At 38.7% G+C, this 12,731-nt stretch overlaps 1 protein-coding gene across 1 annotated transcript; it reads right to left on the bottom strand.

Annotated features, from left to right (window-relative positions):
• Positions 1 to 379: 379 nt before the first annotated feature.
• LOC105215196 (uncharacterized) lies at positions 380 to 5,244 on the bottom strand. The gene is made up of 3 exons (XM_011188995.3): positions 4,685 to 5,244; positions 1,489 to 1,648; positions 380 to 1,428 (listed from the first exon to the last, which is right to left on the bottom strand). The coding sequence occupies exons 1-3, from the start codon at positions 4,941 to 4,943 to the stop codon at positions 753 to 755; spliced, it is 1,095 nt and encodes a 364-aa protein (XP_011187297.1). The 5' UTR covers positions 4,944 to 5,244; the 3' UTR covers positions 380 to 752.
• Between the last annotated feature and the right edge of the window lie 7,487 nt (positions 5,245 to 12,731).

Genomic DNA, 12,731 nt, shown 5'->3' with positions numbered 1-12,731 from the left:
TATATTTTACAAAGTAAATTATGTGCAAATATATTAACAATAACTAATTTTAATGTTTTTAGATGACAGGAAGCAAACAGCGAGCAGTTTCAACAACAACAACGACAACCAGCGACGAAATGTACTGATAGATTTGTTTATTTTTTTAATGAATAGGCAGATTACTCCAAAAGCTGACTAAATGCACTTTTGTCCGTCTGTCACCATAAAATTTCAATGCGCATTAGCATTTCTAACGGCGCATTAATTTTGCTCGTTCGTCACTACTGTAAGTTAGCAGTTATTACGTATGCCTTTAAATTAAAATGGCATAATTTGGCAAATTTAAATTTTGAAATTTTATTCACCTGTCAAAATATACTAAACAAGCACATATGTATTAATATGCAAACAAATTAATTTAAAAGAAATTAATATAATTTCTAAATAATGTACAAAAAACACGCGTACTATAAATATTAACATAACAAATTTATTTCAATGAAATTAACATAATTTCTAAAGTTTTATAAAGGCAGTACTGGTTTATACTTTCCTAAGTGAACTAATGGCTATGTGAATACTTCATTTATGTCTAAATGTTTGGTGTAACGATGTTTACGAATTTATCGAAAAGCTAACGCACTTATACCTAAAACTAGATTTTATAAAACGATATTAACACTACAACTATACAATAAAACTAATTAATATCGGCTTATAAAAGAAGGATGAACCCACTCTATGTTGAATAAATGGTAGGCTCACATATCTCATGGGCTTTGATTGGCTCTTGCGATTGCCGTTACAATTTCCATTTTCACCATCATTTTTTTCGCCGCTGGTACGCGTTTTAAGTCAGAAACCAGTGACAATAAAAACATACGATCCTCGTCTTGGGTTTCACAGTCGCTGCGTTCACGATGCTCTAAACTACTCAACAATTGCAGTATTTTGGCTTGTAATTCTTTGGGAGTATCTTCCGATTCGTTCCGTGCTCGCTTACTAATAGGTTCAGTTGCAGCTGTGTCATTCATTTCTCTAGCCTCTTTATCAGTAGCCTCTGAATTCTCTCCATGCTCCTGTTCCGTACAGACGTCAACAGGATTGATAAACTCACCACCCTTAAACTGTGCAAGCGTACAAAACTCTTTGTTCCATGATGATTGAATCGATTCATCATTCTCTGTTGCTGGTACCACTTCAATGCCATTTATAAATTGACTCCCTACGTCGATATTTGCAGTCGGGGATAATGTTTCATGCTGAAGTGAACCATCACATGTATCCATATCATCATACTGAAAGCCATCTTGTTTAATAAATGGCTTAATATCACATTCTTCGGTCAAGTCAATCAAGTCGTTAAGACTATCCTCATCTTGTGGCTCCTGCTCAACCACCATTGTGCTGGTGTAACATTCCCGTAATCCCATCTCATCAGCTAATCTAGAATTAAAAGTAATATGTATTTCAAGTAAAACATTCAATTAAAAAAATAGTTATTACCTCGCACAATGTGCACTTTTAATGTGTGGTATTAAGAACTCGAGCTCAGAAATAATCGGACTCTCTTTTTTCCTTAAATAATTTTCAAGTGTAGCATTCTTTTTGACCTCGCGTGAAATTGAGTCACGAAGGGTTTTCCAACGACGACGTACATTTGCACCTATAAGATAAGAATTCAATTTATTTGTTGTTTATAAAGTTGTATATATGTAATTCGCAATAAAAAAGATGATGTAGAGAAAATACTATGAACATGTGTTGGAACAATAGTTTTGAGAGTCAAGTTATTTCTCGCACTTATGGAACGTCAACAGAAAGTTAAAAAATAGGGCTTATGCCAATTTGGAATGGATAGAATGTCCAGGAAATAAGCTGTTACTAGGAATAGGGGTAGCATAAGTGTGTGTTGCAATTAACCATATTTAATGAGTAAGTTAGAATAGGTGGGGTGACGTTAATGCGTAAATACCCTATTCCGTATAAGTAAGAGTGTAACTGACTCCAGTATCCAGAACGCCGTAGCGCGAATATTACTCTGGTTTGACAAGGTCACATCGAACTGTGATTCTGCTATGTTTGGTAGTTTGACTGCAGGAACGATTTTCAACGAGAAGGAGTGTATTGAAAGCTCTACTGTGAATAGCGTTAACGCTTGTTTGATGTTGGTCGTATCCAAAAGTTGGTCGGGCAAAAGTTGGTCTACAACATAGTACCTATGTATGCTAGACTAATGCCCGGTTTCACAGTCACTGTTTAGGATGTGCTTAAGATAAAACAGAAATATTGGGTTTTACAGTTCATACTTCAGGTCTGCTTAAGTACTGAAAATGGGAGACTTAAGCAGTGCTTAAGTAACAGCTGATTTTTGTTTTGAATATTGACTTTTTTGTCAAAAAAATAAAATAAAAATTATTTGCTGAAAAAATTTTTTGGAATTTCTTGCATTCAATGACGGTTATATGCTTTCCTGCTAGTTGCAATAGGTGCACCACTCGCTTGCGGTGAAATTCGGTGTCCTTTAATTGTTTCCATCCATTTCCCAGATTCTAAATTTATTCGTGGCAAAGTTATTTTTCATCAACAATAATTTCAATTTGTCAGATGGTATTTGTAAACAAATGTTTTTCATTGTGCTGCCATATATCATAATAGAATTTTATAGAAAATAAGCATCGACTGTGAAACGCAAATGACTACTCAGTCAACAACAATGCTTAGCTAAGATTTTATTTGGGCACAACTTAAGTACGAACTGTGAAACCGGGCATAAGTGTTATTGCAGTGTTGGAATGAGATTGTTGAGTTATTGAGTTAATAGGAGTGTTTTATTTGACCACCACAAGCTAGTAGCTAAATCATGAACAAATAAAACGCATTTAGCTTATTTAAAATCTTCGCTTAAAAATGAATTGTGTTGTCAATGCGGGTTAAAAAGAAGGTTGAACTTATAAATAAAATTTCCTATTGTTTACCGCTTTTTCTATAATATTCTGAACTTTTAAGGAATCTACAATCATTATTAGATCCGGGATGGTCAAAATAAATATGGATAAAGTTTTGTGTTAAAAAAAAAACAAATCTAAAGTGTTAATAGAATTAATAAAAACATTGTTGTAATGCTTTTGTATACTTTAGTGTTACTATATTTTGTATACATTATTACAACTGCTGCTCGTCATCACGGAGATGGAACTATTTTAACACAAGAAGAATTGAACGTGATTGAATCTAGATTTGTTACTAAAGAATATGCGCAATATGTATGTCCGGAAGGAACAGACAAGCTGTCAACGGATACAACAATAAAATTTTGAATAGTTATCAAAATAAAATTATTTCATTGGCATCGGCTGTTTTCATTGGCTATCATAATGCCGACCAAGAAGCTTATGTTAGAAAAAAGTTACACAAAATGAAACCGGACGAGACCGGCGGCTTACCATACGAATTAATTCTAGTTCCCAACCGACCTTATATGATAACTACAAATATTGATGTAGCAGAGCTTTGAAAAACAGCTGTCAGTATTAGATCAAAAGCGGCCATTTTTAACAATGTTGCCAATGAAAATGCCACTAACTCTCTAAAACTTTGAGGATTAACTGAGATAACTCTCGAATTAACCGCGATTAAAGCAGTTAATCCGAATTAACGCCGTCTGGTGTAACTGAACATTATATACCCTCACACGCCATTTTCAAACTATACAAACTATAGCATTTGGATCTCAAGTGCTTTTTTTTACTGTATTAAAGCAGTTTTAGTAGTTTTCAACATTTCATCAGAGAAATATATATAGTACGTTTCAAGAAGCCAAAATTATTATTCCAACTTCGTACGAATATCGAACGTGAAGTTGCAGCACTTTCGGACGATTTATGCTTGAAAAGCGTCAAAAATTGGGGTTCAGCGTCTGGACTTCTGCAAGCGTGCCCGTGGTGACCAAGCAAAAGGAAGTCCATACATAATGGCATCAAATGTACTCTCACAGGAATAAAGAATTTCATAGATATTCCAACCCGTTTCTGTTTTTTGTCCTGCAAGAGCAAGAGTATCCCTCCATAGTGATTGTAATAATAGCTGTTATCTATTGGCTAAGCGTTATAGAGAAGACAATAGAACACACAATCCAGTAATTCAAACAAACGGGCAGCACTTTTGACAAGCGAGCTGCGCCCAAAGATAACGAGCAGAGCAGTGACCAATCGTAGATAATTGCCATGACATAATTTAATTCGAATGTTACGTGAGAACTCAATATAAGTATTCTTATCGGTTAAATATCGGCTCTTACACATATCAAGTTTTCAATATCGATAACAAACGAGAAGAATGCGGCTCCTTATGTTTATATCAACAATTATACAATTGCGCCGTACCAATTGCTAAACGCAAATAATTATGTTGGATTACAATATGATTATCGAGTGTAGAGTTATCGTGTGATCGCTATTATTACACTTCAGCTGATAAAGAACTCATGATATATTTTTGTAACACGATGAGCAACACCGAAATAAGCGTCCATAGGATATTAGCTTTGATAGCAAACCTTGTTTACGTTCTACATTCACACATTGAAAAAAGGATAGGTGTTTTACCTGCGTAGAAAGTGCAAAAATATCGGAACGCAGTGTGCAGCAAACCAAAACACAAATATGTAAATAAGCTGTGCTTCGTTTAGGTATTTACTTACGTATACAATCTTGATGTTGGGGTTTGTATGTATCGTAAAAAGGGAATAATGCTCGGTAAATGCGCTCCCAAATTATCTCTTTGTAAGTTTTGTCATTATAGCCATCCGCAAAACTGTTGTACAATACGTCATTGCAACGGACCAATCGTATCAACTTCATTGAATTTATTTTCACTATTACACCATTATCTGACGGCTTAGTATAATACATTTGTCCTTGATCACTAGAACTTTCTTGAACAGTTTCAGATGGCTCCATTTTCGCAACGCACCAACACACAACAAACAAATTTATAAACTGAATTAATACGCGGCGCAGCTGTTAGCGGCGTAACCAATACGCCACCATGAATACAGCTATCTCGTTTGCACTTGCCGTGATAGAAGACGAAGAAACAATCGCTACCGAAGCAACATTTCAAACGCACATATGCATGTTTCTGGTGAACTACCCGCGTACAGCAATGCCGCTAGGCGCTGCGGCAGTGACATCGAGCAGCATATGTCAATTAGCTGCAAGTATCAAATCCCCAGTTTATATACTAGTTAGGAAACAAAACAGGGTAACACAAACGAACTCGTTTTGTAATCCGATGTCACTGTGCAAACGAAAATATTCAAATATTTGATATTACACTGTTAACATTCAATTAAATTCAAATTTTAAATTTAGTTAAGGTTTTTTAATCAACAATTACTATTATAAAAATCACTTTTCCCTCTACTTTTCAATTTCTACATTTCACAAAATTTTTGTGTTTACAATTATGCGAAAACGAGCGCACCCACATTGTAGATACCATATATTAGGAATTTTGCAAATAATTCCTCTTTTTGTGAAAATTCCTCTTTTTTTGCCAAAATTACTCTTCTTTTATTTAACAAAATAAATTAAAAAAAAATGAAATCAACCAAGGTTATTTTTTTAAAGTGCGGTCGAAGGCTCTCAGTGCAGATTTATAGAAAGCAGCAGTACAATGTTTAGTGAAAATATAAAAGTCGTTTTTAAATATAATGATTTGGTTACGTTGTTTCCAGTCATAGTTCGTTTTATTATCTTCATGGATTTTCTTGCTTTTCATCAAACACAAATTCGACGGGTACTGCATAGAACACTTTCAAAGCTGGAGTACTTTCATCCATTCGAACAACATGATCTAGCCAGCGTAGCCGCTGTTTTATTATTCGCTATACTATGTCAATGTAGTCGTAAAACTCACAGAGCTCATCGTTCCATCGTCTGCGGTATTCGCCGCTGCCAATGTTTAAGAGACCATAAATCTTCCGTAAAACCTTTCTCTCGAAAACTCCTAGTGCCGTCTCATCGGATGTTGACATCGTCCACGCTTCTGCACGGGAATGATGAGAGACTTGTAGAGTTTGGTTTTTGTTCGTCGAGAGAGGACTTTACTGTACAATTGCCTACTCAGTCCAAAGTAGCACCTGTTGGCAAGAGTTATTCTGCGCTGGATTTCGAGGCTGACATTGTTATTGCTGTTAATGCTGGTTCCCAGGTAGATGAAATTATCTACAACTTCAGCGCGAATGCGCTGACTGTTTGTTTGATGACAGGAGATATTTTGTCTTGTCCTCGTTCACCACCAGACGCTTTCGCTTCGCTTCCTTATCCAGTCTGGATAAAGCAGATCTAATGGCGCGATTGTTGCTTCCAATGATAATGATATCATCGGCGTACGCCAGCAACTGTACACTCTTATAGAAGATTATACCCCTCTATTTAGCTCTGCGGCTCGAATTGTTTTTTCTAGCATCAGGTTAAAGAAGTCACACGATAGTGAGTCACCTTATCTGAAACCTCGCTTGATATCGAACGGCTCGGAAAGGTCCTTTCCGATCCTGACGGAGCTTTTGGTGTCGCTCGACGTCAGTTTACATAGTCGTATTAGTTCAGCTCCTTTTCGTGCTATCGAAGGCAGCTTTAAAATCGATGAAAAGGTGGTGTGCATTCTGTCTCGGGCCCATGGTGAATATCTGATCCATGGTGGATTTTCCTGATCAAAGGACCTTATAAGTACCAATCAGTTCGTTGACGGTGAGCTTTAGTCTTTCACACAGTACGCTCCATTGGACCTTATATGCGATATTGAGGAGACTTATCCCACGGTAATTGGCGCAGATTGTGGGGTCTCGCTTTTATGGATTGGGCAGAGTACACTTAGGTTCTAATCGTCGGGCATGCTTTCATCCGACCATATTCTGCAAAGAACCTAATATATGCATCTTATAAATTCGCCGTCGTATTTGAACGGCTCGTCAATTCATCGGTCAATGTAACTTTGTTGTTCTTCAAACTGATAATTGCTATGCGAATTTCTTCATGGTCGGGCAATTGAACATCTGTTCTATCGCCATCGATTGGGGAATCGTGTTCGCCATCTCCTGTTGTTGAACATTTACTGTCATTCAGCAGTTCGGAAAAGTGTTCCCTCCATAAACCCAGTATGCTCTGGACATCAGTGATCAGATTTCCACCTTGGTCCCTACATGAACTTCTGTAAATCTCTTCATTTTTCATAAAATTTTCGAGCATTACCCATGTCTGTCAGCTTCTCAAGCTCTTCATACTCTCTCATTTCGGCATCTTTCTTTTTATGTCTGCAAATTTCTCTCGCTTGCCTCTTCATATCTCGGAAACATTCCCCATGTTCTGTGGTCTTTCGCAACGTTGCGAGGTAGGGAGTCTGCTTTCTCTCCGCCGGCAGTTCTCATTGTATCAGCTCGTTTCGTTGCCGAAATCCAATTGTTTCGGATGCAGCGGTACGCAGTGTCTTTTGTTCCACAGTTCCCTCAAACGAGATGATGATGAGTGTACTCAGATAGTAGGAGTGCAAGTCGAGTAGTGTCGTGTTAGTAGTATATTTTAAAATGAAATTATTAAATAAGTAGTAAACCCGCGTGAACTGTCTAGCGTTTTCCTTAATTCTATTGCATTCTTATCGCAATTTCTTTCATTGTATTGTAGATTTGTTACTTGTAGTTTTCTACAATGAGCTTGACTCCTGCTGCAGTATGCAAATATTAACACAAGAGTTTCTGTTAAATTCGGACAATTTGGTCTTATAAAACTAATAGAAATCTCTTATAATTAATGTATGATTTAACTAATAGGTTTCTTATAGGGATGATTCAAAGATATATTCCAATAGCGGAAGGAAATTAACAGCCGGTTTCACGAAATAAATTTAAGTAAAAAGTAATTAATTTCAGTTTCACCATTTGACTTCATTTTTATTTAAATGGTCACGCTTTGCCTTTTAAATATTATTTAAATACTGTCATATGTAACCATGGTTACGCTTTTCTATCAGCTGAATTCACATTTGTTTACCATTTTGACAAAGAAATAACTAGAATGGGGTTGCACTCAGGCAGAAGTGAAAACTTGATTTTATGGCGCGTTGGGCACTTTTTTGGGTGAGCATTTTTAGGTGCGTTCGCGACATGAGTAATTGTACATAAAAAATCAAGCAAATCAAAGCAATGTGTTCACTTTTTGAATGGACATGAAGTATAATAATATAGAAACTATATTCGAAGGAAGTGGTTTTATTTAAATGAGTAAATATTAGTAAATAGTAAATACAAAATTTATCAATTCTCATCCATAATTTCAACAACTCTTACATCATCATTATCATCATATTGCTTGTAAAGACTGTTGAAATATAAACGGCAGCCATTATTATTATTATTTTAATTTTTATATAACTTTGCACTTAAGTTTCCTGCGTTTCACCATTATTGACATTTGTTGTTGTTGTTGTTGTTGACTGGCGTAGACACCGCTTACACCGCAGATATCCCTCCTTCTGGCAGTATGGCGCCAATTGGTTATACCAAGCGAAGCCAGGTCCCTCTCCACCTGGTCCTTCCATCGGAGTGGAGGTCTCCCTCTTCCTCGGCTTCCACCAGCGGGTACTGCATCGCATACTTTCAGAGCTGGAGTACTTTCATCCATTCGAACAACATGACCTAGCCAGCGTAGCCGCTGTTTTTTTATTCGCTGGACCATGTCTATGTCGTCGAATAACACATACAGCTCATCGTTCCATCGTCTGCGGTATTCGCCGTTCCCAATGTTTAAGGGACCATAAATCTTCCGCAAAACCTTTCTCTCGAAAACTCTTAGTGCCGTCTCATCAGATGTTGACATCGTCCACGCTTCTGCACCGTAAAGTAGGACGGGAATGATGAGAGACTTGTAGAGTTGGTTTTTGTTAGTCCATAGTAGCACCTGTTGGCAAGAGTGATTCTGCGTTGGATTTCCAGGCTGACATTGTTATTGCTCTTAATGCTGGTTCCTAGGTAGACGAAATTATCTACAACTTCAAAGTTATGACTGTCAACAGTGACGTGGGAGCCAAGACGCGAATGCTCTGACTGTTTGTTTGATGACAGGAGATATTTCGTCTTGTCCTCGTTCACCACCAGACCCGTACGCTTCGCTTCCTTATCCAGTCTGGAAAAAGCAGAACTAACGGCGCGGGTGTTGTTTCCAATGATATCGATATCATCGGCGTACGCCAGTAGCTGTACACTCTTATAGAAGATTGTACCTTCTCTATTTAGCTCTGCAGCTCGTATTTTTTTCTTCACACGAGAGTGAGTCACCTTGTCTGAAACCTCGTCTGGTATCGAACGGCTCAGAGAGGTCCTTCCCGATCCTGACTGAGCTTTTGGTGTCAGCTTACACAACCGTATTCGTTTTGCGGGGATAGCAAATTCAGACATCGCGGCATAAAGGCAGCTCCTTTTCGTGCTGTCGAAAGCCCATGGTGAATATCTGGTCTGTTGTTGATTTTCCAGGTCTAAAGCCACACTGATAAGGTCCAATCAGTTTGTTGACGGTGGGCTTTAGTCGTTTACACAATACGCTCGACAGAACCTTATACGCGATGTTGAGGAGGCTTATCCCACGGAAATTGGCGCAAATTGTGGGGTCTACCTTTTTGTGTATTGGGCAGAGTACACTGAGATTCCAATCGTCAGGCATGGTTTCTTCCGACCATATTCTGCAAAGAAGCTGATGCAAGCACCTTATCAGCTCTTCGCCGCCGTATTTGAATAGCTCGGCCGGTAATCCATCGGCCCCCGCCGCCTTATTGTTCTTCAAGCGGGTAATTGCTATTCGAATTTCTTCATGGTCGGACAATGGAACATCTGCTCCATCGTCGTCGATTGGGGAATCGGTTTCGCCATCTCCTGGTGTTGTACTTTCACTGCCATTCAGCAGGCTGGAGAAGTGTTCCCTCCACAAACTCAGTATACTCTGGTCATCAATAACTAGATCACCTCTGGGGGTCCTACAGGACAGGAGTGTGCTCCGGTCTTGAAACCTTCAGTTAGTCGCCGGATCTTTTCGTAAAGTTTTCGAGCATTACCCCTGTCGGCCAGCTTGTCTAGCTCTTCATACTCACGCATTTCGGCCTCTTTCTTTTTTTGTCTACAAATGCGTCTCGCTTCCCTCTTCACCTCTCGGTATCTTTCCCATCCGGTCGATCGCAACATTGCGAGGTAGGCAGTCTGTTTTCTCTCCACTGCGAGACGACAATCCTCATCATACCAGCTGTTTTTTGACTTTTCCGAAAACCAATGGTTTCGGTTGCAGCTGTACGTAAGGAATTTGATAAGCCGTCCCACAGCTCCCTTATACCGAGAAGCTGATGAGTGCTCTCAGAGAGCAGAAGTGCAAGTCGAGTCGAGCAACCGTTCGGCTGTCGGTTGTGATTGCAGCTTCTCGATGTCGAACCTTCCTTGTGTTTGTTGACGTGTGCGCTTTTCTACACAGAGGCGGGTGCGTATCTTAGCTGCTACAAGATAGTGGTCCGAGTCGATGTTGGGACCACGAAGCGTACGCACATCAAAAACACTGGAGACATGCCGTCCATCTATCACAACATGATCGATCTGGTTGCGAGTGATTCGATCCGGGGACAGCGAAGTAGCTTGATGGATTTTCTTATGCTGGAATCTAGTACTACAGACGACCATATTTCGGGCCCCGGCGAAGTCGATCAGCCTCAGACCGTTTGGTGATGTGTCGTCATGGAGGCTGAATTTTCCGACTGTTTTGCCAAAGACACCTTCTTTACCCACCCTAGCGTTGAAATCGCCAAGGACGATTTTGACATCGTGGCGGGGGCAGCGCTCATAGGTACGTTCTAGGCGCTCATAGAAGGTATCTTTGATCACTTCGTCCTTCTCTTCCGTCGGGGCGTTGGCGCAAATCAGCGATATGTTAAAGAACCTCGCTTTTATGCGGATTGTGGCTAGACGTTCATCCACCGGAGTCAATGCCAGGACTCGACGACGGAGTCTCTCTCCCACCACGAATCCCACACCGAATTTGCGCTCCTTTATATGGCCGCTGTAGTAGATGTCACAAGGACCCACCTTCTTCCGTCCTTGTCCCGTCCATCGCATTTCTTGGATTGCGGTGATGTCAGCCTATACTTTTACGAGGATATCAACCAGCTGGGCAGAGGCACCTTCCCAATTAAGGGTCCGGACATTCCAGGTGCATGCCCTTAATTCGTAGTCCTTTAAACGTTTGCAATGGTCGTCATCAAAATTGGGGTCTCTCATCCGAGGCTGTTTCTTCCTTTTCATTGGGGGGTGTTTTTATGTGGTGGGTCCCAAACCCTACGCACAACCGCATAAGCGGGTTTCGCCTTCTCACTTTAGCTCGCCTACTTGGTCTAAGACCGGAAGTTTTGAGCTGCTTGAGCCACATGTAAAAGAATCGTTCCTGGCCACTCCCAAGTGAATGGCAATCAGAAACTTTCCTTTTAATATTATTGAAATTTGGTATGCAAAAAATTAAAAGACAGGGATTTTAGTAAGAATAACAGCTGATTTATGTAAACAAATAAATTGTATTTCTCTGTCAAAATGGTAAACAAATGGGAATTCAGCTGATAGCCATTAATATTTAAATGGCAAATTAAGTCAAATGGTGAAACGGAATTTAATTATTTTACTTAAATTTGTTTCGCGAAACCGGCTGTTAAGGGTAAACGTAAATTTTATTTTACATACAGTGATCCCCGCTTAAGTGTCTCAAAAGTTTCGCAAGTTAAGAACGGGCACTTAAGCGGGGATTACTGTATTGTAATTCAAATAATTAGTTTTTATTGTAATTTGCCTTCATTATTTTTAACCAGCAGCGGTCTTTAAAAAACTGGCACTGGTGAAGTATGTCATATCAGGGCGATTTGGAAAATACATATACTTCGCTCTGTAGCCATTTCCATCAGCCTCGTATATAATTGTTACATATAACGGAGTCTCGCTGTAGACTAAGCGGAGACGACCTTTCACTGCAAGTACTTCTTTTCCATTTTCATCTACAATTAGCTTTGTTTCTTCCTCTCGGTTACCGTCTTCAGGAAAATCTAATCTATTGTTAAGAAGAAAATGTGTTTATTCTCCGCTTATTAATAAAACATATTCCCAACATACGATAGATTGAATGTGTCTTCAATTGGCATTAGCTTATAATTTTCTTGAATGATGGTGGGCACCAAATTGGCAAGTTTTGGGGTAACTCTTAAGACCTCAGCATCTGCAAGCGTGCCAAAAATCACACAAATTCCAATTGTCAAAAGTTTCATCTAAAATATTGTTTCACATTAGCAAATGTATTTAATTCATATACGGGTATATATTTCATATATATTTACATATGTATGTAAAATTGTATCTTTACCTTAAGCTAGTCATATAGTTTCCGACAGTTTAGTTGCAGTCCGGACCGTCTGATGCTGCGAAAGACACTGGTATTTTTGAACAGTTCTCCAATTAATTGCAAAACTGGCTTTATAATGTATACGAAGCTATTGTATAATAATATGCATACAAAACCAAATGCGAAATATGCATTCCTCGTGAGTACCATATTTAGACTCTAGAATAAATAATAATATGATAAAATTTTATTTATTTTTTATCATTTAAGGTTCACAGGTCGCTATATACTATCTACTATATATTATAGTCAGTTTTTTTGTCATAAACCGGATAAACA

The sequence above is a fragment of the Zeugodacus cucurbitae genome, chromosome 5, assembly GCF_028554725.1.
Source record: "Zeugodacus cucurbitae isolate PBARC_wt_2022May chromosome 5, idZeuCucr1.2, whole genome shotgun sequence".
Lineage (NCBI taxonomy): Eukaryota > Metazoa > Arthropoda > Insecta > Diptera > Tephritidae > Zeugodacus > Zeugodacus cucurbitae.
This window is presented reverse-complemented; position numbering and strand designations above follow the sequence as displayed.

Bases quoted from the DNA above. Each gene is read 5' to 3' on its own strand.
- LOC105215196 (XM_011188995.3), bottom strand. From the start codon at position 4,943: ATGGAGCCATCTGAAACTGTTCAAGAAAGTTCTAGTGATCAAGGACAA. The intron at 1,649-4,684 runs GTAAGTAAATAC...CTTATCTTATAG, and splicing joins CCAACATCAAGATTGTATAC to GTGCAAATGTACGTCGTCGT. The intron at 1,429-1,488 runs GTAATAACTATT...TTTTAATTCTAG, and splicing joins AAAAGTGCACATTGTGCGAG to ATTAGCTGATGAGATGGGAT.